The sequence below is a fragment of the Passer montanus genome, unplaced genomic scaffold, assembly GCF_014805655.1.
Source record: "Passer montanus isolate IOZ18808 unplaced genomic scaffold, ASM1480565v1 scaffold13, whole genome shotgun sequence".
Classification (NCBI taxonomy): Eukaryota; Metazoa; Chordata; class Aves; order Passeriformes; family Passeridae; genus Passer; species Passer montanus.
The window spans coordinates 6,723,655-6,748,759 of NW_024359832.1; the positions used below are offsets into that span (position 1 = coordinate 6,723,655).

At 38.7% G+C, this 25,105-nt stretch overlaps 1 protein-coding gene across 10 annotated transcripts in view; it reads right to left on the bottom strand.

Annotated features, from left to right (window-relative positions):
- The window catches only part of TBC1D1 (TBC1 domain family member 1), a 102,123-nt gene that overhangs the window by 2,215 nt on the left and 74,803 nt on the right, over positions 1–25,105 (bottom strand). For all 10 annotated transcript variants that reach the window (XM_039698815.1, XM_039698816.1, XM_039698809.1 and 7 more), the window contains 7 exons: positions 21,249–21,434; positions 17,379–17,540; positions 15,402–15,560; positions 10,682–10,926; positions 10,084–10,243; positions 5,372–5,541; positions 2,496–2,666 (listed from right to left, as the gene is read on the bottom strand). In XM_039698815.1, coding sequence (XP_039554749.1) covers positions 2,496–2,666; positions 5,372–5,541; positions 10,084–10,243; positions 10,682–10,926; positions 15,402–15,560; positions 17,379–17,540; positions 21,249–21,434 — 1,253 coding nt within the window. The remainder of the gene's footprint in view (positions 1–2,495; positions 2,667–5,371; positions 5,542–10,083; positions 10,244–10,681; positions 10,927–15,401; positions 15,561–17,378; positions 17,541–21,248; positions 21,435–25,105) is intronic.

A 25,105-nucleotide genomic window follows, 5' to 3' on the forward strand; every position in this document is an offset into this window, starting at 1 on the left:
AATTCTCCCTCAAAAGGCTGCACATACTGGCATTCTACTTCACGGTGAAACAAAGTATTAGATGGTTCAAAGTCCTCCTGTGACACCTGTAGGTACTTTGACAATGTCAGATATCTGTTTGGAAGTTTCTGCACTTGGTAATATTTGGAGACAGGATGAGTACAGGGTGGTCTTTGCTTTCAGGAAAGTATTTCCCTTTCTGATGAGCCCAATAGCCATCATGTAATTATGATGGGTTAAAAACTTCAGCCTTTGGGGACAAAGTATTGACAAATGATATTGACCATTGACATTATCTGGTGATGCATTTTCCTCATATCAGCAACGGGTCACCTTCCACCCTATGAAACAAAGTCTGATGCAGCCCACCTCCAAGACAAAGGGATTGCTCCAACACTACAGAGTTAGATAGTTAACTTCCCTGCTGTGATTCTAGCTGCTGACTTGCCATCACTCAAGTGGAGACGAGCTACGTAATAAAGTGCTTAAGGCTGTCAAGTCTATAGGGACAGGAGTGGGTGGAAGATCACAGAATCACAGAGTGGATAGGGTTGGAAGGGATCGCTGGAGGTCGTCTAGTTGCAACCTCCCTGCTCAACCATGGCTCCCTAGAGCATGTCATTCAGGACTGTGTCCTGACTGCTTTTGAATATCTCCAGTGAGGGAGACTCCACAACCTCTCTGGGCCACCTGTGCCAGTGCTCAGCCAAGCACATTGTAAAGTTCTCATGTTCAGGTGGAACTTCCTATCCATCAGTTTCTGCCCATTCCCTCTTTTCCTATTGCTCCGCACCTCCGAGTGGAGCCTGCCTCCATCCACTTCACACTTTCTCTTCATATACTGATGACCTGCTCCAGGAGCTCCATGTCTCTCTTGAACTGAGGAGCCCAGAACTGGACACAGCATTCCTGATATGCCTCAACAGGGCTGAGCAGAGGGGCAGGATCACCTGCCTCCACCTGCTGGCAATGTTCTTCCTAAACACCCAGGACACCATTGGCCTTCTTGGCCACAAGGTTAATGGACAGCTGGCTGTCCACCAGGACCCCTCAGTCCTTCTCCACAGAGCTGCTCCCCAGCAGGTTGTCCCCCAGCCTGTGCTGGAGCCTGGGGTTATTCCTCCCCAGGTGCAGGACCCTGCACTTGCCCTTGTTAAATTTCAGAAGGTTTTTCTGTGCCCATCTCTCTCTGCCGAGGCCCTTCTGAAGGGCTGCACAGCACTCTGGGGTATTGGCTGCTCCTCCCAACTTTGTGATATCAGTGAACTCACTGAGGAGGCACCTGCACCTTCATCCAAGTCATTGATGGAGAAGATAAATAATACTGGGCCCAGTACTGAACCCTGTGCAACACTGCTAGTCACAGGCCTCCAACTGGACTCTGTGCCACTGATCACAAGCCTTTGAGACCTGTCATTCAGCCAGTTTTCAATCCACCACACAGTCCACTGTCCAGCCCATGCTTCCCAAGCTGAAGATCCTTGATACAGGTATTTACAGGATATCACATCTTAACTATCATCCCAGAAATCCATCTTCCCCTTACTATATTCAACAATTTCCTTGTCCATGTTGCCCAAAGTTTTATGATTATATCTTGCAGCAGAGTGCCTCTCCTTGTGACTTCTTAAGGCTCACCCTAGAACCTAAAACAGGATCAGATCTCACAGGATCAGAATGTACAGCTGAAGCAAATTTTTGTTAGGCAATCTAAATCTGCATGATTGACTAGCTTTTACTCAGGAAAAAGAACCAATGTCTGAGAAATCAAAACTTCCTTCACCAATTATCTTACAAAGTTTATGTCTAACAATATTCAATTGGTTTGAAATGTCTGCTTCTTACCCTTGAAGTCCCTTTCTCCATCAAACTAAATGCACAGTCAAAAGTTTTACAGCAAACATCCAGTTATAAAGCAGCCAGAAAACTGACTTCTTGCTCAGATAAGCAAAGAACAGGTGCACTGCCTCTCAAAAAGCTGCAGACTATATATATTAGAAATTATTTCACATAATATTTAAACAATCTGGATAACAGCTAAAAAGATTGTAATGAAAGCATGTCTTTATAGACAATGTATCCTTTCTCTAATGTATCCCTAAATTGTGACTTTGTAATTAGTCTACCAATTTTTGACAGAATAGTATCCCTGCTGTAATAAAGCAGGGATAAAGTGATAGAAAATATAAAAAAGAAATTGAAAAAGCACTTTATTTTTAGTTATCTTCTACAGATATCGTTTGAATTACAAGAGAAGAGGAAGTGTGTTGAATCAACTTTACACTAACTACAAGTATATGCTCTAACCATCACTCCTCAGAATTTCTTCTGCATGTAAAATTTGATTAATAAATAAAACTTTTAAGTGGCTACATTCTAAATTCACTAGTCCAAACACCAATCCCTCCTGTGATGTGGTATAGGACAGCCTCTACTGAAAAGGTGCATAAATTAGAAAATTAGAATGTTAATCGTATATGAGATATAAATTGTACCTGCAGTTCTTCCAGAAGATCAAAGTTCTGTTTGCGCAAGCTGCTGTTTGCCTTTTCTAATTTATCCAGTCTCTGATTGTCATTTAAAGATGAATCTATAAGCTCGTCCTGAAGCACATGATATTCAACTTCATAAGCTTGCAACTGTTTGGCAATATCCATTTCAAATACCTGTTGTATATAAAAATATTATTTGGTGCTGTGCAGATCAAAAACATTGCTCTTTCAAGGCTTTAAAATCTATTGATCTAGATCGAGACTCAGATATTTAATCAATGCATACAATAAAGGACTTATTTTTTGGCATTCACATTTCCTATTGTGGAAATGGCAAGCCTGAGACAGTGGAGTGCAATATATTGGCATTGGATCTACTTAAAAACTTTGATACCGATTTGCTGCCTGACTTCAGCAAAACTACTTACAATGAAGGCTTCAAGGGTGTGGACTTGCAGAGTATTTCCCTTTTCAAATTTAATACATCTCAGTTTTGGCATAAACCCTTCTAGTCATACCCAGAATTAGTTGTCAGTTCAGAGAAAGAGTGGTCCAAACTCGCCTGCCACATGTACAAGTGTAAGGCTAAGTAAAATAAAAGCCTTAAATGAAAAACAGTAGACTTTGCTATCTTTATTTATGACTCTATAGTATTTTTACAGACGGAAAGAAAATGAAATTTTCTCTCCTTACACTAACACACCTAACAAAAACACTATATAACATCAAAATAGATCTCTATTATTGTTAACTACAAATCACTGAAACGAATGTTCAGTCTTATCCATGAACATTAAGAAAAACTTTTATTTTAAAAGCAGATAAATACATTGACATGCAGAGTTACCCAAGGGAAAAAAACTACTATTTTCTTTTCCTTTTTATAGGTTTTGGCAAGCATCTGCCTTCAAATTATTCATAATTATGACTCCAATTTCCACTACAAGCAGTGAAGAGGTAGTAAATGAAAAGGACAAGTGTGCCAATCACAGAACATAGAAGAAATGAAAGTTGATTTAAAAATGTATTTGAAAAATAGCCCAAGAAGGGAAGTTCCAGGGTAATTCTTTATTTTTAAACCTCTTGTACTTTATTCATTTTGAAAACTAGTCAAATGTCAAATCCCATCTTAAATAGCTGTTAAATGTAACAGGAACATTTGCCTATTTTATTCATCTGCTCTGTCTAAAAAACTTTAACTGTTGGTTAAAGAAAATATCAGTTTATTAAATGTTTCTGTCATACGTAAAATAAAAAGTTACTTCATAGTTAAATAGCAGCAGAAATGTATGTACTGAGCAAATGCACAGAAGGCTGAAATAGAATTTTAATTCAGGTTTGATTACACATAGGGAATTTTCATTTTCTGTGAATCTGAGTATCTCTGGAGAAGACAGCCTGTTGAAATTTCAATAAAACAATCAGTGCAATTCAGCAGGGCAGAATGTTACTTCCTCTCATGACCTCTGCCGTCTCTAGCCTGTGTGCTCATGAGGAGGGAGGGAAATCCCTGCTGTCATAACCAGAGTATCAAATCTGAAAGAAGGGAAACATGAGGCAATAAACTTTGATTTGAAACCTAGCTAAGTGAAGGCATGTTAAAGCACGGAACCAAAGGCCATGCTGCAGAAGGATGTGGAGCATGGGGATTAACCCAGGAGCTGTGTATGGACTGTGGGCTGGTCAAACAGCTGCTCTCTTCAGAGTCAGCCCTGATCAAAGCAGGGAACTGCTCTTCCTTCTTCTCCTCACTTCTACCTACCCACTTCCAATTTAGAGCAGTCAGGGCTGCCCAAAGAGAGCATCCTTCCCTCCTTCAGCTCAGAGCACATGGTTTTCTGCAGGTCACCTAAGCACTGCAAGTCTCTCAGCCCGGCAGGTAACACACAACCACCTTCACCCCTTGGAAATTCCTTGCTTTCCTTCCTCTTGCACAGACTTTCTAGCTCTCATCTCCTTCCTTTGACAGCAAGCACTAGGAGCCTTTTTTCTGGCCCTAATGTGAGCTGTGTCCCCCAGAAGCTTTGCTGCCAGGGCTCAGAGGGAGGCCCTCACCAGCCCTCTGCAGAGCACTGTGCTGTTGCTTTCCTTATCAACCCACAGGCTTTGATCTCCGGCAGCCCTTGGGGGCCTTGTCAGCATCTGCAGTTCTGCACAGTACAGCCCCTATGTTCTGCACCACAAAAGGCTGTCAGAAAAACTGGCTAAAGCCCATCTTCTATTTGCCTGCTGCAGTTTAGATGTCAAGTGTAGAAAACACTTAGGGTTTTCAAACAGGCAAGCCCTAATTGAAATAATTTCTGTTCTTTTTATAATCCATAGGTATAATCTGGAGTATTCTGCTAATTTAGCAATATTGCATCCTTTTCCTGGTCTGCTGTTTAGAAGAGTTGTATCAAGGATTCCAAGTTTTGCCGTCTAGAGTCACTACTCACTGCAACAGCCTGCACTGCCCCATGTACTCTCCTGACAGAATTACAAAGGTGCAGTTGTTACATACTGGGCCAGCACCATGAAAGCCAGCAGAGAACGAGTGGATGTGGGAAGGCTTCTAATTTCATTAAACAAGATTAACATTTGTGAGGCTCTTGTAAATCAATTTTTGCTTCTGACATCAGACTTGGAAGGCAAGCTTCTTTGGTGAAAAAAAAATTAATTTTCACTAAAGGCTTAATAGTTACAATAACGAATGGTTACAATACTATGCAAAGCTACTAAGTCGTTCTAGTTTACAAGTCATCTGCTTCCAGAAGTTTTCAACATCTTCCAAGCTACAAGGGAGTTCTCAACTTGAAGTAGTAGCTGTTCTGCCTTTTCTGTCAAGAACTTACCAAAAGCATTCCTTTGCAAACCTCTAATATGTTCAGTTTATTTCATACCTGACTAATGGTCTTTTCCATCTGTACCAAACCCAAGTTGGGGAGAGTGCTTTTAATAAAATCAACAATAGTTTCTAGATTCTCATGCTGCAGAATCAAGGGCTTATGGCTTCCTAAAAGGCTTAAAGCCACTTTAAATATAGCCTCTGATCCTTGAAGAAAGAGCATATCTGTGAAAACAAGGAAAAGACAGGTTATATCAAGCAAGCACATCTTTTGACAAGAATATCAAAACAGTAAATTGTCAAAGGACAACAACTTCTGATAGAAGTCACCTGGAGGTTAGATACACTGGACTGGACCTGTGCTTTTGGCTACAGCTTCAGAAGTTTTATAGGATCAAGATTATTACTGTGAATAGCACAGTTGATTAACACAATCACTTACTAATTTGTTTAGTGAGTTTTCACAAAAAAAACCAAAAAAAGCAATTCAAGTTTAAGCTAAGTCTACAATAAACTAGGTAGTCAAGTTTATCAACATTGCCACTTTTTGTGCATGTAATAGTTTAGTGGGCTGTTTTCATGTTTGTAAGAATATAAATTTTAATAGGAATCTAATCCAAATGCTCTTTTAAAATCATAATACAACAGAGAAAAAACCTGCACCTGAAGACACAAGTGAAGATCTGAAATTTGGTTTTTCTCTCATGTGGTGGAAAAAGCCACAAAACCACAATACAACATTTAGCACATGAGGCTAAATGCACACTTTCCAGCAGCCTCAAGTTTCAGGTGCATGTGTTTAGTTTTAGTATGTGTCTCAACCATTTCTGTTAATATGCTAATAATGATATTAATAAATACCCTGAAATCTTAGTCATACAGCTGAAGTGTAAGTATTGCAGGTGGCCCTGCAATGACAGCACCTGGCATACCAAGCACACTGAAACCACAACATACAGTGACCTTTCAATGAAATGTCCTTTCCTTTATTTTCTTTTACAAAGTGCCTATGTATTTATAGAGTAAAGAAACAGAAGTCTGCAATAAAGGCATCAGACAAGAAACCCAGTCTGTACAAACAGCATTGCCCTGCACTCGACTTTCCTGCTAACTACCATCAGAATATGCTCTTGGTTTCACTGAAGGGCTCAGCCTGCTACAGACTGAAGCACCTAACAAATGAAATAATACTGATGGAGGTGATAAAGGAACAGAAGATAGTGAGGGGTTTTTATAATATTTCCTAAATATACATTTACTTTGAAAGGGCTTCTCTCTTGTTCTTTCCCTGCTTTGCACTCGAAGCTGTGAATGCAGCCACAAGCACATAAGAAGTAGCACAGTGATACCAAAACCCAAAAATTAAAAAGAAAAAAAAAAATGTCTTGATACTAAAAAAAAAGGAAGAAAAAAAAAGAAGAGTAAAGCAGAGATAGAAAAAACCCACCATGCTGTAAGGGAAACAACTACTAGCAAAACTACAGTTATCTCTGATGTAGTGAAGAACCTATGAAAGCACTGGCTAACAGCCTTTCTTAGTAAAACCAAACTCTATTTCCAAATTTGTATCATAATGAAATTCCCCTCTTGCACTCTCTAGCTTGCAATGTTGAAGCCATAACTCATTTCACTCTCTCTCTCCAAGAAAGAAAAGCACAATTAAAAACTAACCACAAATCTCACACTTTCTTGCCATTTGTCCTAAAAGGGGTGTAACATTTTTTAGCTCTGGGTTGAGCTGAATGTGCACTTCAGTGGCAGAAATTATTAAAAAGTGGTAACAGAGCACGCATCTGCCTCAATTCTCTATTGAAACTCAAAAGTATGGGAAAATTATTCAGAGGGAAAGCTCTGTATTAGGACAGGAAATCCTGAAGAACAGCTAGAAACACAAAGTGAAAAAAAGCAGAGGTAAAAAGAATGTGTTTTTATGATTCAGCACCTGTCCCATAACGACATGCAGATAAACTCAAGGTGACCTGAAAGCTGTTAATGAATGTCTGTATGACTGAGCTGGTAATACACAGCTGAAATCCCTCTCTCATTTAGAACAGCAAGTACTTAACAAAGACCTGTTTGTTATACACTCCTCATGCTTCATATTAAGTGGGCTCCCAGCCAACAACAACACAGTGAAGGTCCCCAAATTAATGTCAGCATGACTGGCAGCCTAGAGGATTAAAAAAAAATTGTTTCATCTACAATCTTGAAACAAAATAAACACTATTCTATCAAATCTCCTCTATTAATAAGTAAGCAGGGGTACTAAAGAACGCATCTTTCGTAACACTATACTTTATCAGCTCCTGCTCAGGAGAAGTGTTGAAAATTTGGACAGATAAACGAAAACTTAAAAGGAGTTTTGCTGTTTGATTTGTAAAACAATCTAACACATTTCTTTTACATATTGCCTGTTAAGATGCCTGCAAAAAGCACGTTCTATGGAAATCCAAAGAAATGGTCTGTAACAATTATATAATTATATATGAGTTAAATATGGTCTAGTTTCAAATACTAGGGGTTCAGAGATACCATGTTAGAAAATGGCAGTGCAATCTCAGACTGTTAGTAACCTATAAATCAGTTACTTCAGCATCAACATTCTTGCCTTCCAAGGGTTCTAATAAGCGAGCAATGAAAATCTATATATGTATGTTCTGCAAAAGTGTACGAAGACATCGGTCAAAAATGATTGGATTTTAACTTTCCATGTTGCTACTGACAGCCACTGGCAGAGTGACAGCTCTAACTTTTTTTTGTTTAAAGTTGTGTTTCAGTGTCTTTAGTATGGGTGAGGAGAAGACTTTACTTTCCAATGTAAGAGTATGTCCAATGTTCCTAACCGAAATAGCTCCAGTAAATACTGTTTTAAGGAAGTTGTCATTCTGTTCTTCTAAAGTTCTTCTAAGTCTTCTGATGTTTACATTTTTGTAATAGAGTTTCTCACACACTTTTCGTGTAAATAATGATTGTTTTGCATTCCTTTCTGGAGAAAGAGAAAATTGATAGATTGTTGGTTTGACCAGTGTGGTTGGAGAGGCAGCAGTTTCATCCTCCAAACCATGGTCACTTTTAGAATTCTATAAATATCAAAGTCCAGAAATAAATGCACCTTTTTTGCCTTGAACATCTCAGCATGTGAGTGTCATTAATTTCATGTCATATTGCAACAGGAAGTTATTAAATACAAAGGAAATACTGAATTTAATGAAAATACTAAATACAAAGCTGCAGGTGTTGGTCACATTGAACTTTCTCTCTAAAAACATCAGAGGTTTTGAAGAGGCAACAGTTTCTGCCACACATGCTCTTCTCTTCTTGACCTAAGATCAGATGTGTGAAGATCATGTATCAGTGCCTTCTATTGTAATGCAAAGTCTTGGTTTTCTGAAGCCCTACAGTCCTTCAATGACAGAGAAAATACTAATCTGTGTATTAAGGCAGAAATCCAGATATACTGGATACAGAAGGCACTTTTATAACCTCACTGCAGTCAATTGCCCCAAACACTTCTTACCATGTACAATACTATGAAAGATTAACAAAAAGATGAGTTGATTGTAAACTCGTTATATGGCACTTGCATAAAGCACTTAATTTGATTCCTACAGATTATTACTGTCAGTTACATACTTCTTGATGCACATTAATCTGCTCTGCACTCTTCCAGGAAAAAACCATGCTGTTTTCCCTGGAGTTTGGATGATAGTCATGGGACATATAGTTTTACTCTATACACCATTCTTTTCACTGTGAATTTTTCTAGCATTACTTTTAGCATGCCCTTAAACAGAAACTAGACAGGATTCTTGTTGGTTCTTCCTGAGCTCTATATTCCTATTTGTGGTAGGCAAAACTTATTGTTTTTAAGTCAAGAAAGTGTCAATATTAATCTGCTAATGAACAATTTCTTCATTGCTTCTCTTAAATGACTACAGAAAATGAAACTGGTTTTTCACTAGAAGAGAAGAACTGGGGAGAAAGCTCCAATCCACCACCATACAATGAAGTGGAAAAACAAACAAGTGAAAAGGAAACAAAGCATCTTCTCAGACACCAAACAATCTATGAAATATATATCCAGAAGAGAGCATCAAGGTAAATTCTTAACTGGAATTTAATTAAAAAAGAAAGATTATGTAGATATTAAAAACAGGCAACAGAAGTGACTTTAGAAACTAAACCTCAGATGATTCCAAACATTTTTGGAACTAAAACTGTCAGTAACCAAGACAAGAAACACTAGCTTAAATGCCTTGTATTTCTGCAGAGTAAATCCACAATTACACTGCAAGGGCCATCTCTGTGTGTGTTTTAAAACATAATGCACAAGCTAATTTTCTGCTGACACTGTTGGAAATGATGATAATGGAGTAAATGGATGTACTTCTCAGATGATGTCTTTGTTACATTTCTTTTCAGCTTGAAAATAACTAATTGTTGGTGTTGAAGTGTCATTGTCATAATACAATGGCTGCTTTCACAGCATCATATTTTACATCCTCTCTAAAAGTGGTGACAAGGTGGGAAAAGGTAACAATGAGGATGAAAAGACATTAGGGACTGTAGTTTACTTTCCTCCTCTCTTTTCCACTTTTACTGATATACTGCACACTCCATAGGATGACCTCTGTTCTGTTCACAGTAAGCAAGGTATTTCTCCTGAGTGTCTGAAACTGCTTGGATAGTAATGCTGCTTGCTCCTAATACCAAGATTCCACATGTAAGACTTCAGAAAGAACAGAGAGAAGTTTTATGAAGAATTACCAAACACTCTGGATACAAATCCAAGGGGAAACTGGGAGGCAAACATGGTGAGAAACCAAGGAGCAGCATAGAGGCTGGGGCCAATCTCATGTGCCTCTAGGTGGTTGTAGAGATCTCGATGGTAGTCATGAAGAAGTCGAGACAATTGGTACATCTGGATCTGCATGGAATAAGAACAAGAGACTAAAGATCAACATGTTTTAACATTCATAATAGCAAAGTTCATGCTTCATACTTATCAGAAACAGGGAAAGGTATTTGTCAATTGATGTTTGGATGAAATTGTGTGGAAACAAGAAATACCTGGAAGCCACCTAAAACACACAAGATGGGTCACCTGTGAGCCTACAACAGGCTCATTTGCACACCTCATTTGAACACAACAGAAGTCTTATTTGTGGTTTCCATAGTTTCCCCAGAAGTATTTTGATTTGAAAATCATGCATTTAGGATGATGTATTATTTTACTGGATTATCCTTCCCTATTTTTAAGAATTCAATCTAAGTTCAATGGTAGACAATGGTAGCTGTACTTTACTGTACTGAATTATTATTATACAACATTAGCATCTTTTACTTTAAAAAAATGAAATCATACCTGCAAAATTGTCATGTCAGGACGATATTGTTTTCTCAGGCCCATGTCAAACATAAGAAACTTCAGCATTTTAAAAGCATCTTCTTCACTCATATGAAGTAGTAAAACTCCTGCTACAAAACTAAGGCCCTGGCAATATCCTACTTCCTGGTCCAGGAGTGAATAGGCCTTCAAAATGTTGTAGAGTGACAGCTGCCCAGCTCCCAGCTGTGCTGAGAAGTACGGATGAGTTGGAAACGTGCGCCCTGTGAAAAGAGCTGAAGTTACTGACTTAAACTAAAAAATGAACAATAAAACCCCCAAAACTGTATCATATTGTCAAATTAATCAGTCTTTCAAAAATGTAGATTCTTTTGAGAAGTAGATTTTGAGTCAAACCACAGGAAGACCAGAATTAAGAAAGTTAACAATACAGAACAATTGACTTGTATACTCTACCACTGTTTTGTTACAGTTATTGCAAAGTTAATTTAGAAACTGTCAGGGGGTGGGGAAAACCTGTTGTTTGGAACAGCTGAATACCTGATTCTTAAGACTGACTCCTGAACATTTTATCAAAAGATAATAAACTATTATAAGGACTGTTATAAGTTGTTCTAACTATTAGGATTGAGGTATAGACTTAGAACATCTAAGTGGGTTGAGGCCCCTTCCCTTTAATTTTTCTTTTTGTCTTTTTCATGTAAATGTGTCTCTTGTCACAACTCGCCTTGCCTTGGTCCCTCGCAGTCTCCATATGCCTTTTTTTTCCCCTGCAGCCCTTACAATACCAAGAATTGAGCACCTGTATATAAGCTATGATATATGCTATAAGCATACTATGTGAGAGCACAGCTAATCGAGGCAGCCAACAGACACAGCATTTTGTGCAGCCAGTTCTGGGCTTTGATTCCTTGAGCTTTGAGCATCCAGAGACTATGTCCAGGATCAGCAGGGGACTCCTGGAAGTCTGAGGGTACTGCTTCTGGCTGGTAAGGCTGATGCTAACCAACCCTTTTCAGTTGCCCTTGATGACAGGGTGCCTGGAGCCTTTGTTCCAGTTGATCCCTTATATAAGGGAGGGCCACTAATGACCTGGGCAATGGGGCAGAACACACCCTCAGCAAGCTTGAAGGTAATACACAACTGGGAGGAGTGACAAATAGACCTGTTACCATGCAGAAGGACCTCAACAGGCTGGCCAAATGAGCTGCCAGGAGCTTCATAAAGTTCAACAAAGTTAAGTGCAAAATTCCTGCACCTGCAGGGAACAAACCCGCGCACCAGTATTTGCCACCCATCTGGAAAGCAGCTTTGCAGAAAAGGACCTGAGGGTTCTGGTGGTCACCAGGTCAAAGTTGAGCCAGCAAAGAAGGCTGATGGTATCCTGGGATGCACTAAAAGTGCTGCCAGCAGCTGGAGGCAGCTGATTCTTCCCCTGTACTCAGCACTGGTGAGGCCACATCTAGAGTGCTGTGCCCAGTTCTCTGTTCCCACTACAAAGTATATACAGCCATACTGGAGACAGTCCAGCAAAGGGCCACTAGGATAACAGAGGGACTGGAGCATCTCTTCTAAAAACAGAGATTGAGAGAACTGGGACTGTTCAGCCCAGAGAAGGAAAGACTCAGGAGGATGTTACCAGTGGGCACAAATAATCAGTGGAAGGGAATGAAGAAGAAGGAACCAGGTTCTTCCCAGCAGTGCTCACTGACAAAACAAGAGGCAACGGGCACACACTGAAAAACAGGAAATTCCACTTTTTTTTTTTAATTGTAAGGGTGGATAGACACTGGCACAAGCTGCCCAAAGAGGTTGTGAAGTCTCCCTCTATGGACAAAGTCTGAGCAAACATGATCCTAGGCAGCTTGGGCAGACCTTGCTTTGAGCAAGGTGGATTTGGAATAGATGATCTCAAGAGCTCCTTTCCAATCTCAACCACTCTGTGATTCTGTGAACAATGACATTAAAGACTTGACCTTTACAGATTTTTTAAAAAAATTCCAAAGGCAGATTTTTTCACTTTTAGGAAAAACCCTCCTCCTATCAAACTTCCTCTGTGAAATACCTCGACAGAGGAGAAATCTGAATACCTCTTTTGTTCTAGTATTAAGTGGAGCTTGTTTTCTGGTTGCCCACTTGTTAAATACCACCCCACCCTTTAGCTCCTGGAATGCTGCTGCACTACCAGATAATATCAGAACTCCTGTTTCAAGACAAAGCCCGGGGCAGAGTCCTTCTGCCATCTGGTAGGTGCTCTAGCCTGTCACATGGGACAAGGTATTCAGTTCTGAGTAGGTCTCCCTGGCCAGAGCATCAGAGTTGAATGTTACAGAATAAGTATTCCTAGCTTTCAAATGAGAAGGAGCTTGCATTCCTTTGCTTGAAGGACAAGTTACTACAGCAGAGTCTAAAGGCAGACCTGTGCTGCTTCACTCAGGCAGCAAAGCTCATTTTTGGCGAAGTCATGAAAAAGAGTTACAAGCTCAGCAAGAATAAAAATGGTACGAAGTTCTAAAATCCAGTAAATGGAGGAGGGGAAGAACTGCTAAACTCACAAGCTGATGTGCTTCTGAGAGCTCTGATGTTGGCTTAACTAAGAATTTTAGCCTTTATTTTGGAGCAAACATCTCTGGCCCTGCCCAAAAGAAACTAAATGAACTGTGATACCGCTAGAGCCTCAGAATGCGAAAGGAAGTACCTATTACTTTATTTTTTAAAATGTAATAAAACAAAACCTAATTTTCTACAGAGTTCAGCAAACACCTAGTCATGAATAGCTTCCTACACTGATAGCACTGTGACATATAAATTGGGCCAGCAAAAGAGCTGCTATACCTTAGCTCTGCATCCATATGCACATTCTTGGCCTCAGAAAGCACTATTTACATCTGAGGATGCATCAATTCAACTAAATGTGGGCAATACTATTACAGCTTTGGCTCACTGTGTTAACAAGACCCATTTAGCCTAATTTGGGAAAGGTTGTCAAGTATTATAACCACTATATAGTGAGAAAATACCTTTTTTCTTTCAAGGTGTAAGTGCATACTCTCAGAGGATTCTTAAAGACTTAAGAGAAAATGCTTCTGATAGCCTGAAGACACACAAGTCAGAACATGCAAATCCCTTCTAGCTGCCTGTCCAGTTACGCTGTCTCTTACTGTGCAGCACAGCACTATTTCAATGTGAATTACCAGGAAGTCTTCAGCTTCCTAATTCACCTTATGGTTATGACAGGGCCCAATCCCTGTTTCAGCTAGTGGGCTGGCAAATAGCACCCTGGCAGAAACAACACCTTGCATGAAAACCACCATGAAGTTACCAATTTGCCAACACAGGCAGTCATTTGTTTCTACAAGAAGAGCACGTGGCTAAGATGAGAAGTATTTGTGTGCAGAACCAGGTAGAAAATATGAGCAGCTTGCTGAGCCAGTAAGCCCCAGTCTGCTATTTGAGACAAGCAAGCTCAGACTGACTGTGCTCTGTACTGCCCAGGAGTCGACCCAGCATGATCCCTCTGCTAAGGTGTTCAATTAATTTACCCAGCACAAAAGTGTTCACCTCTCACTGAACCACTTGAGTGTCCCACCCTTCACTGGCAGGGCTATCAACACCAGGTATGCTGGACAATAGGCATTTGCTAGTAAATGATCTCTGGCTGCGTGTAAGTATTTCTCTCAAACACCAAAGATTGTTGTCTGGCACTGCTCAGTCCAGGGGAATGCCTGGATGTGCAAAGTCTGAAGGGAGGCAGTTTACACACAGCCTATTCCCATCTGGCATTAAAGCTCCTTGGACTGTTACTTTCCCAGTGCCAAATCAAAACCAGGCAGGTCTGCCAAGTAGGGGAAAGTGAAGGCGACAGCCACCACCACCCTCTCCCACCTCCGGTCACGCCCCTTTCTGCAGAAACACACCTGTTCTTTCACATTCCTATGTATTTTCTATGCACCGCTTTGGTTTTTTGACTTACTTTACCAAGTGTTGCACAAAAGGAGAAAATAGCCTCTTTATTATCTAAAGCTTAGGTCACCATTTAAACTTGACAGATTTTCTCATAGTTTAATACCCACTGAAGACAGTCAGCACACTGAGTTTTTAATAAAATAATAAATGGGGGCTACCAGACAGCTCTGGGTAAAGGTAATCCTTCCTCATCAGGCAAGAAAGGGGGTAGATCCACTTGCAGTGAAAAATGCTTAAATACTCTTTGAGTAGTTATAAAGAGCAGAATTAAGATGGGGCAATTTTGTACTATTGCTTTACAGAAAAGATGTAAAAGAAAATAATGCAATGGGCATTAATCATTCAGATCAGTCCAAGTACAACTTTTCCCATAAAATTTTATCATGACATTTGGTTACTTGCAGTGCATAACTTCCTTTGATGGGAGTTTTTCATTGCAAATTCATTTAATCAAATGCAGTGATAATGGATTTCTTAAACTGACCCACACAGACCCTCAGGACCAAAGTGTCACTGTTATGCTCTGGAAGACATTGATTTTTTGCCTTCATTAGGGAAGAATGAATACCAAGTTCAATGTGGGAGTATCCCACACACCAGAGTTGTGATCCTCTTGGAAAAACATCAGCTCCTGATTCCTCACACCAGATTAAAAGCAGTTCTTACCAACAACCTATTATTAAATAGTGAACGGCATTTTGTGTGTTACCTTTAAGCATCTTACAGAGATCACAAACCCTTTTTTTAAATTTCAGACCACTACTGTACTTACCTAGATCAATAAGAATTGCATGCTGTTGGGAAGTTAGTTGCTTTAGTAGTTCTTTATAAGGTGTGTCCTTTGGTTGTTGTTTACTTGGAAACTGATGTTTAAGATGGTATTGCTCAGCTAGAAACTTCCAGATCTCCCCACGGTGGTGACGTGGTACTCCTGAGCAGAGAAAGTAATTAAACCAGTAATTTGTACTCCTACTGAGGGTTCTGCTCCAGTTAACAGGATTGAGGAAATGAAGATGCCTATTTGCTATACAGTCAGGCAGATCCCTATTGGCAACCTCCAGTGGACCATAGAAGTAGATGAAACTACAGTGCTTTCACTTTCTCAGCCAATAAAACACATCAGCCCCTTAACAGAAGTGATTTAAAGCAGAAAGAAATACTATGAACTGCCGAAGGTTAATGCTTACATCCAGTCTGAGAAGCACTAGAAGAAGCAACAAGAATTGCAATACTTGTCTCTGAATATGCTTATCTCAAATTTTTCTGTGCAAAATACACAACAAAGTGCTGCAATAGAACCAATTCACACTTTTCACTAATATAGCATGGACTCTGATGTTATGAGTATGTTTCAGGAAGGTGGGGTGCACACATACCAAAAATATAAATAGGTACAAATGAGACGTGATCTCATATTGGATTTCTAAGGCAGATAATCAGATAGCAAATATTGGATTTCTAGTTTTGCTATTGGCTTGCTTAATGACTGGTGCACATACCAATGTTTTAAAGTTTGCATTTATTTCTCTTTAAAAATGGCAGATGTTACTTAACTATTTCATATAAGTAATGACAGCCTTTATTTTTAAACCGTATGCGAAGCTCTGAGAGTAAAATTAATTTAGCACAAGACTATCACTCACTATTAAATCAGCTACACAAGAAATCAATGCACTTTCACCTGGGGAAGTGTTCTGTCTATTCCATAATGCACTGGAACCAGATACTACAGTTTGAAGTAACTTACACTAGAAGTTCTTAGGACTGTTTTTTTCTTTTGGTATATATGTGACATATGGAGGACAATAACAATAGGAGAAATCAAGACTTACTCAAGCATACAAGTTACATGGAAAGATAACAAAACACATTAAGATTTGATATTGTTAAAAATATTGGTTTACCCAGTTATTTTAAACGGGCAATTTGGTTTAATTTGTTTGTATAATTGCACATAGTCAAGTGCAATATTTAAAATACTAAACTTCTGACAGTGGTTAAGTCTTGATACTTCCTTTACATGTTGGAAAGCTTTGTAAAGAACTATAACAAGCTCCTTAGAGTAGTCATCTTCACCATTAGTCCATATAGCACTCAGCCTAAGGCCTTTGGGTCCAACCATGGCAAATGCAACATTGAGTAATAGCCCAATTTCTTAGAACATTTAAAAAACATCCTTTGGTTGTATTATTTTTGCTGCAGTGGAGACAGGGGTGGTTGGTCAGCCCTGCAGTTGTGAGGAAGACTCTAAGTGGTGTTTGCAGGGACAACGTTCCTGAACTCAGAGAAAGCTCTTGAACTCAGAGAAAAGGCAGTTCTGCAGAGATACCCATGTCTACTGCTTGGGCACAGACATAGCACACAGCCTGGAACAGAGAATTTCCAGAAAACAGTGCAGAGGGCTTCTTCAGTTATTCACACCATCATTTACTAGCATTATCCAGGTGGTTTTTTTAATTGTAACTGTTAATTTATAAAATCAGATTGCAAAAACTGTAATGCGTTGAGGTAGCATACAACTCTCCTGGTAAGGGCAGATGTTATTCAAAAAGGTATGCTGTAGCTCCAGTGATAACAACTGCAGCTACCACTGAAAGGGACTGGTACTTGCATTTGCATAACCATGATGGTAGCAAAAGCTGTGACCTGTTTTGTCAGCAGCCTGAGGAACAGCACTAGGCAGAATATGGTTATCCTTTTCAGATACAATTTACATGCATTTCAACAACTCAAAAAACAAACTGCTTACCTTGTCCAACAGCAGAGTGTATTTTTTCCACATCAAATTTAATCTTTGACCTTCCAGGTGTACTCAACATTTTTTCCCAAATCAAAGTTACATCTTTTAAGCATGGTGTGATTTCCTCATAGTCAAGCTTCAGGCGCCTGTTCTGCAAATTGTTTTCAGATGCTAAAAAGTGGCATAATGAATGTAGCAGTTAATATTGTTTACTATTTGTAAAATGGATTAATTTAATTTACAACTTTCTCATGCTATTCATATAAAACATTTCGTACCTAAAATTTCATGATTCTGGGGTTGGATTGGTTTGTTTGGTTTTCTAAAGATATTAATTGTGTTTGGCCAGTTAAATTGAATTCCCTACTCCTAATCAACTCCTAATATGAAGAAACATGAGACATGATGACTAATGAAATAAACATATGATTTTCATAATAGAAATTTTCATTTTCCCAGCTCTTCTGTGCAGAAGATTTTCAGCAAATGAAAACACAAACCCAGTTTAATCATCTATTTGTTATGCATACAGCCCTGTAATAGTAGTAACTAAGTAAAAACAATAGCTGGGAAAGCATCAAAGAAACACGGCAGAAATGAAAATTATTCTGTAGCTGAGTGTAATTCCAAAGTTTAGAAGTAGAGTGAGAATTTCAAAGGGTGTCTTGGTATAGCTTTTAAGTTTTTTTTCTATGGGGGCATTTAAGTACTATAATGTTCCTGGAAAACAGAATTTATTAATGTTAAACATGTAAACTAAATAATTAAGCACGTTTTGTGACAGTGGATGGACCTGTGCAAGTAACAAGACTGAAAAAATAGAAGAGGAGAAAAAGAGGTGTAGTTCCTATGAGATATATGTCAGTTGTCTATTACCAAAAGGATGGAATGATGAAAGAAAATGCTATAAGGAAACCAAGCTACAAAGACAGCACTAAGGAGAGACAAACAGTGGGAAATTTATAGAGAAATTAACAAAATAGGTTTCAAATTTTTAATTAGGCTGAAATGTGGCTGAGTACTCAATGCACCTAGTTCCAGGACAAGAGCAGGTCTCTACTTGCAAAAAACGAAGCAGAGCAAAAGTTCAAAATACATACAAGTCTGGAAAGGCTCTATAGTATTAAACAAAAATTAAAAGGTAATTATCTTACAAATAACATGATTTGAAATTATGTTTATGAAACAGTGTATCATGAAGTGACCAGGTTTTTTTTATTAATTTGCCCTGATGTGTTTACAGTGCTTCTTTGTTGTGATGATGCATTACTGTAATGATAACAAGATACTCTTATTTTGAGAACATTCTGCCATATATCATAAGCCTGCTGCTACTTTTGAGGATTTCACAGTATGAACTCATAGAATCACTCCTATCCATTTCAGTCTTGAGACAATCTATGTTAAAACGTTATTATATTATCTTTTGATAATTTAATTCTCCATTATTTGTATTTTCAAATACAAATACTCCTTTATATAAATTTAATAAACAGTTAAAGATTGCCTGACATTTACATTGCATAATGACACTATCAACACACTAAATTCAACTTGTTCTGAGATCTGTATCTACAATTCAGGTTTTTTAGATTATTGAATTCTAAGAGTGACATAGGGTTATCTTATCCTGTACTCCCACTGATTACACAAGCATTTAGATTTTTAAAAAATTAAAAAGAAAAGAACTGTTTATATCTGGAAAGTGTACCTCCTCATCTTGTAGTTGCTTTCACATGTGAATGACTTTATTCAATGAGGTTATTCATGTGAGTTGTGAGGTTATCCAAGTGTTTGCAAGATTTGGACCTCAGAATATTTAATTTTTAATTCAGTGATTAACTACAGATACATGAAATACATGCACTCATACTTTTCTTATAGCTGTATGTTCACGCTGAAAGTAATCCAGACTATCTAAACTATTTGTCAACTTATTCATATTTTTGTCAGGTCAAAACCAACACATTTATAAATCAGAATATTAAAAACCTTAAAACACAGATGGTATTGTATAACATAACTTAAAAAGGGGCATTTAAATTTCAGGTTGCAGGAAAACAAACTTGGAGAAATCATTTAATGTTTCATCTTCTGCAAACGAATGTTTTCTGGTGCTTGGCAACTTTTCAGACTTTTCTGCTTTATTCAGTCTTCTTATGCTATGTGCAAAAATGCGACTTGTGAGGACTCAGGTGAGAATATGCCTTTATCAACAAGCTTATTTAGATACTGACACTACCCAATATCACACATATGCACTACTAGTAAAGATGCTGTGCTCACTGCAGCACAGTTATGTGTTGTTTTCAAGTATTGTCTCTTCATGCAGCAGCTACCTAGGACAACTTCCTCACCCCACAGGGCATACAGCACAGCTTGGCCCTCAGTTCTGCCAACACCCACCTCATTCATTCACTAACTAGCTTTTTAGATGTGCATATCTTAATGTATGTGTGATGGTTTTGCAATTTTTTCTTTTGGGCAGACAAAATTGGAGCATCTAGTTAAACTTGCTAAAATGTGTATGGATATTAACGACCTGCGCTTGCCAAAAAACTGACTGCAGGCTGTGGATTTAGACAATTTGAATACAAGAGAAATGTAAAAAAAAATCAGAAGTGTATATACAAAAACCAGAGAACATTTAATTCCAAATGCCATAAAAAAGTTACAGAAGTTCATTTACAACAGCACTGTTCTAAGCTTGAAGAGGTTGTATAAATCATTTCTCTTGTCCAGATGGCCCCAGCCTCTGGCCAAGGACACTGTGTATCTGGTATCCATTGTGATATTTTATTTTACTGGATTAGCTAGTACATTGCTGGAACACGCTTGTTACCTGTGGCATTCTTAGGAAACTCGGGTGTCAAGTGTTCTTCAAACAGGGCTGAAACAGGAGAGCTACACTGCTGGGAGCAAACAGCCTACAGGTGGGCCAAGTGCTTTGGCAGGCCATATCCAATACCCAAGAGGTGCTCTGTCTTTCCAGCCATGTGTCTTAGCCTGAGTTTAGAGAGGGATTTCATGCTTGGTGTACTGAACTTTTCATACAGTTGGGCCCTCTCTCTACACACTTGGAAATCAATCCTTCCTCGAGTAAAGACAAGAAAAAGAAATATTGCTGTTTTCATGCCAGGTACCTCCCCTTTTGAGGGTTTAGGTGCCTACTCCCTTCCTTAACACCTAAAATCACCCAGATAAAAATTTCTGTCCTCATCATTCATATCTTCAAAGGAGCAGCTCTCAAAGGCAATCACTTGTGATTCTGCATACACCTGTTCTTCATGTGTAAAAATTGCCACCAAAATGGATTTGTCGCAGCCAAGTCATTCACAGAAAAATTGTGGCTAAGAACAACTGAAAATTACAGTTTCTCAAGCCCCTTTGGACTAATCTAAACCATTACCACCCTGCAGAAACCTTGCCTGCACAATGTGGGTGCTACTGCAGGAACCCATAGTTTCATGTCCACATGAACCTCTTTAAGAACTTCCTTTGAGCCTCAAGACTGGCTAAACACATTGTTGGCAATGACCAATACTTAGACAAGGACCTGTGGATGTGAATGCAGAAAAGAACTGAGTTCATTGTACTGGATCGTGCTGAATTACTTGTGAGAGCTTCTAGACACCAGCCATGGTAAAAAAAGTGTCCTTTCATATCAAGTAAACAAATAATAAGGTGAAGTAATGAAAAAATGATCATGCATTGTGACCTACACTAATGAGTGCTGAGGGAAACATTGCTAATCTGATTGACCTGTGGGTTCCTAGAATGTTTCATTAAGGCTTGGTGCAGTCCACTACCAAGGCCACAGAGAAAACTGAAAGGTGAATTTGTATTGCAGTAGGGTGTAGTACTCAAAACTTCACCAACCTTGTAACTTCTGGTTTTCTTTCTCCATTCTGAGGAGCAGTATCTGCTGAATAATGGCTTTCTTCCAGAGCTCTCGAAGCTCATGGGGTGTCCGCTTCCTTTCTTCTTTCACCGGCCCAAAGGGGCCATCTTCACACACCGGCTCCAATGGGGATCTGGGTGGGAGATCTCCCAATTCACAGTAATCTTTGAAAAAGAGAAGCTGCTGTTAACTACTTGGATGTCATGAACACAGGAATGAAGGGACAGTTTGCACACATATAGGTACACACATCTATATATACACACTAACCCATGTATCCATGTATATCTAGACAGATAGATATATAGGTAAGAGGTAGCAATACCAAGCAAGGTTTCCCAAATCAGAGTTTCAAACAGACTTAAAAGCTGATTTAGAATAAGAATCATACAGGCTAAAGCCTAGAATAATTTTTTCTATAACGTGGTAAAAACATTGTACCACACAACAAAAGCACATCTTGCTAATTACAACTTTACCCCAGAGAACTGAAAGGAAAAGGCAAGTTTGAGAAATTACAAAAACATAACCTACAGCTGAAATGTGGCATGACTCAAATAGCAGATAAAATCAAATAGAACACCCACATAATTTGAAGAATAATCTCTAAAGCATGTTTAACAAAGAAAACACACGCCCTTAGCTGCACAAACACACCACCACCTAAGGCCATACAATGGGATGATTACCAGTTCTTAAAGTAAATAGGTGGAAAGAGAGACAGGCACTTTAGACAGGCTTGTTTTCACTTCTCATTTTTAACCATATCATAACCTTATGCATTTTTTCTTTTGGCTTCAGATGGCCTACCACAAAATATATAATTTTGTCAAGCATGCAGAGCAATTCTAAGACTGAAAACATTACAAAAGAAAGTGAACATTAAATAAATCTCAGGCAAATTAAAAAATCATTTATTTTTAGGAGAGGGTATATAACATTGTTTTACATAAGTAATCAATGTAAGAAGCACAAGCTGCTATACTTTGTTTTCTTAATACCTGCTGTAGTATCACTTAACTTTACAGTTTTATATAGCTTCTCTGGAGGCTCAGTAGTCTTTGACACAAACTGTATCTAGCAGAAAAATTACTCAACTCACCAACTTTAAAATGAATGGTCAAAACAACCAAATCTCTTCCTACCAAATCTCAAAGAGAAGGCCATAGCAACAGCACTGCTTCACCCAACCAGAATGGCTATGAAATGGCTCCCTGAGCTATACATGCAAGACAGTTCTTTAAAGTTAGTGCAACAAAATCCATTCACAGATTCACCAGCCAACGACACACATCTGTGTGTTCTATTTCAAACAGCTACTGCAGAAGGAGCATTCCTGAAGCAATTATTCAGGAATATTGAACAGTGCCCCATGTCTTTATCATTGCTTAACATGGTGGTAAAGATTTTGAATTAAACACACACATCATCTCATCTCTTCAAAACTAACAAAACAGGAAGGTTTTTCCCCCTTTAATTTCTGCCCAGACTGTCACTCTGCTTTGACTCACACAGCTCATATGCAGCTATTCTTTCCTTGTTTGTTCGAAGGCACTCGCACAACCGAATGACTAAGAATGGAAATGTTCACAGCTGTTCACTTCTGCTTTTCTAAGTCTTGCCACTGTCAATCTTCTCCTCTCAAGGAGTCAGAGAGAAGTAGAATGGCTCCAAATACAACCCATTTCCTTATGCAACATTTATTTGCTTGCCACCACAAAGTCTATGCTAAAATACACATATAAAAAAGACCACAACATTTTCAGCTGGCAGAACAATTTAAACCTTTACAACCTTGCACTCTGGATCTAGATGTGGATACCCACACTTATGGTATCTACAGCATTTCAAAGAACAATGAACACCATGAGAATTAAGAAAAGGTCAAATATTTGACACTTTAATGGCAATCACCATTTCTACAAAGAAAATAGGAAAACTGACAGCTGCACTCAGAAATACAGCTGGTTATGAAAAGTATCAATACAATGAAAAGACTATTATATTCATTAAAAGAAACTGGGAAACGTTACTCTTTTTTCTTTACAGGTAAATGGAAAGACTTCAATGGGCTAAGATCTGCAATTATGAAAGAGCTACAGGCAAATGTCAGCACACAGAGAAGATACACACATTCAATAACTTTCAACTTGTATTGACCGTTAAAGGAAAATAATTTTTATTTGATTGCTGGTTTTGATGCAATTCTACGTTTTGATGCACATGCTATACTGTGTAGAATTTCTAAATATAGTAGCTTTGATCCCAATTTTCCTTAGTGCATATTAAGAAATATTTAAAGGGCAATACTCTTAAGGATGCTGGTAGAATTCACTTACTTTTTTTGGAATAAAATAATAAAGAAATAAAAAGACAATCTTCAAAGGAAATTGTTAATTTCCTCTAAGCCTGCATACAATAATGACACCATGAGAAACGGGAATCAATAGAAGTGCTCACCATACACCAATGCAAAAAAGTAAAAGTGATCTAGATAGGAAACCCCTTATCCACTGTACAGTGTCTGTGGTCTATTCACATTTTATATTCACATTCTATTCTCAAAGTATCCACTATGGAGTGCAGGCACATCCTGGGGGAAGCAAGTATCTTCTACAGGTCCTCCCAGTGGTTTATGTATCTCCTTTAGCGTCAGACATGCATTCTGATTTTATGTTTGCATATATGCACTAGTATCTTAGAAAACAATAGACCATGTCCAGATACAGTTTATGGGTACCTACTTGCTAAAAAAAGCCCTAAACCCACAAAAACCCAGGCTGGCAAAGCACATGCAAGGAAACAGATTAAAACACGTTGCATTCCTAAAGCAAGAACGAACATATTCAGCACCTAGAATCTTCCTGTCTTTAACGTACACATCCTGCTTCCTCAGGACAAATTTCAGGGACAGGTCTTCAAGTACCAAATTCACAAGTTTATCAGAGACATTACTCACTTGTTGTTCTCCAGTGGTCAAACTGTGGCAACACCTGAACTGCTGCAAAGCATTAATTACTGAAGACCACAGTCCTGCTTCCATTTAGGTGGAAAATTTCCCATCTGTTGCTGATTAATCTGATAAAATCAGTATTCATTAAAAGAAATAATGCTTAAGACTATAAAAGAAAACCAAAAGGTTACAAAATTCTATAAGCTGAACAATTATGATTATCAACCCTACCTCTAATGCTTCTGTGAAGAATCCTAGGATTGATTTTGCCTTCCAAAAAGCAGCTCCTTTTCTATTTTTTTTTGTGCTTCTTATCACTTGTGGACATTTAACAGAAAGTCTAAAGTCTACTCTGATAAAGTATAAGACATTCAAAAGCTGCCTTCCTTCCTGTCTGCACGCTGGCAAGATTTACAGAAAGCAAAATGAACCTGTTTAACTGCTCAGGTGGCCTGTCAGAAGTCTGCAGTTGCATCAGCTGTTTGGCTGGTAAAGGAGGGAGGAAGGTGGAACATGAAGGTAATCCCACAAAGCAAAATAAAAAACTCAGACATTTGGTAAATCAGCACTAACCCATGCCCATGAACATACAAGGTGATAGAGAGACATACCACCCAGCTTCCAGCTGCAGAACAGACAAGAGCAGAAACACAAGGTGACAAGGAACTGAGTATTGCATTGTTACACACTGGGAATCTGAGGACAGCAGAGAAAGCAAAGGTAAACAGTAGAGCAACTCAACTGCATCTAACTGGCAGCTCACATTCCACTGAACCAAACTGCCATGTGTTAACATCCAAGCAATGTGTACCCTTCAGAACTTTTATGAGATTAGTAGGTGCACTTAAGCAGGATCTGAATGCTTCAGCACACACTGAAAGA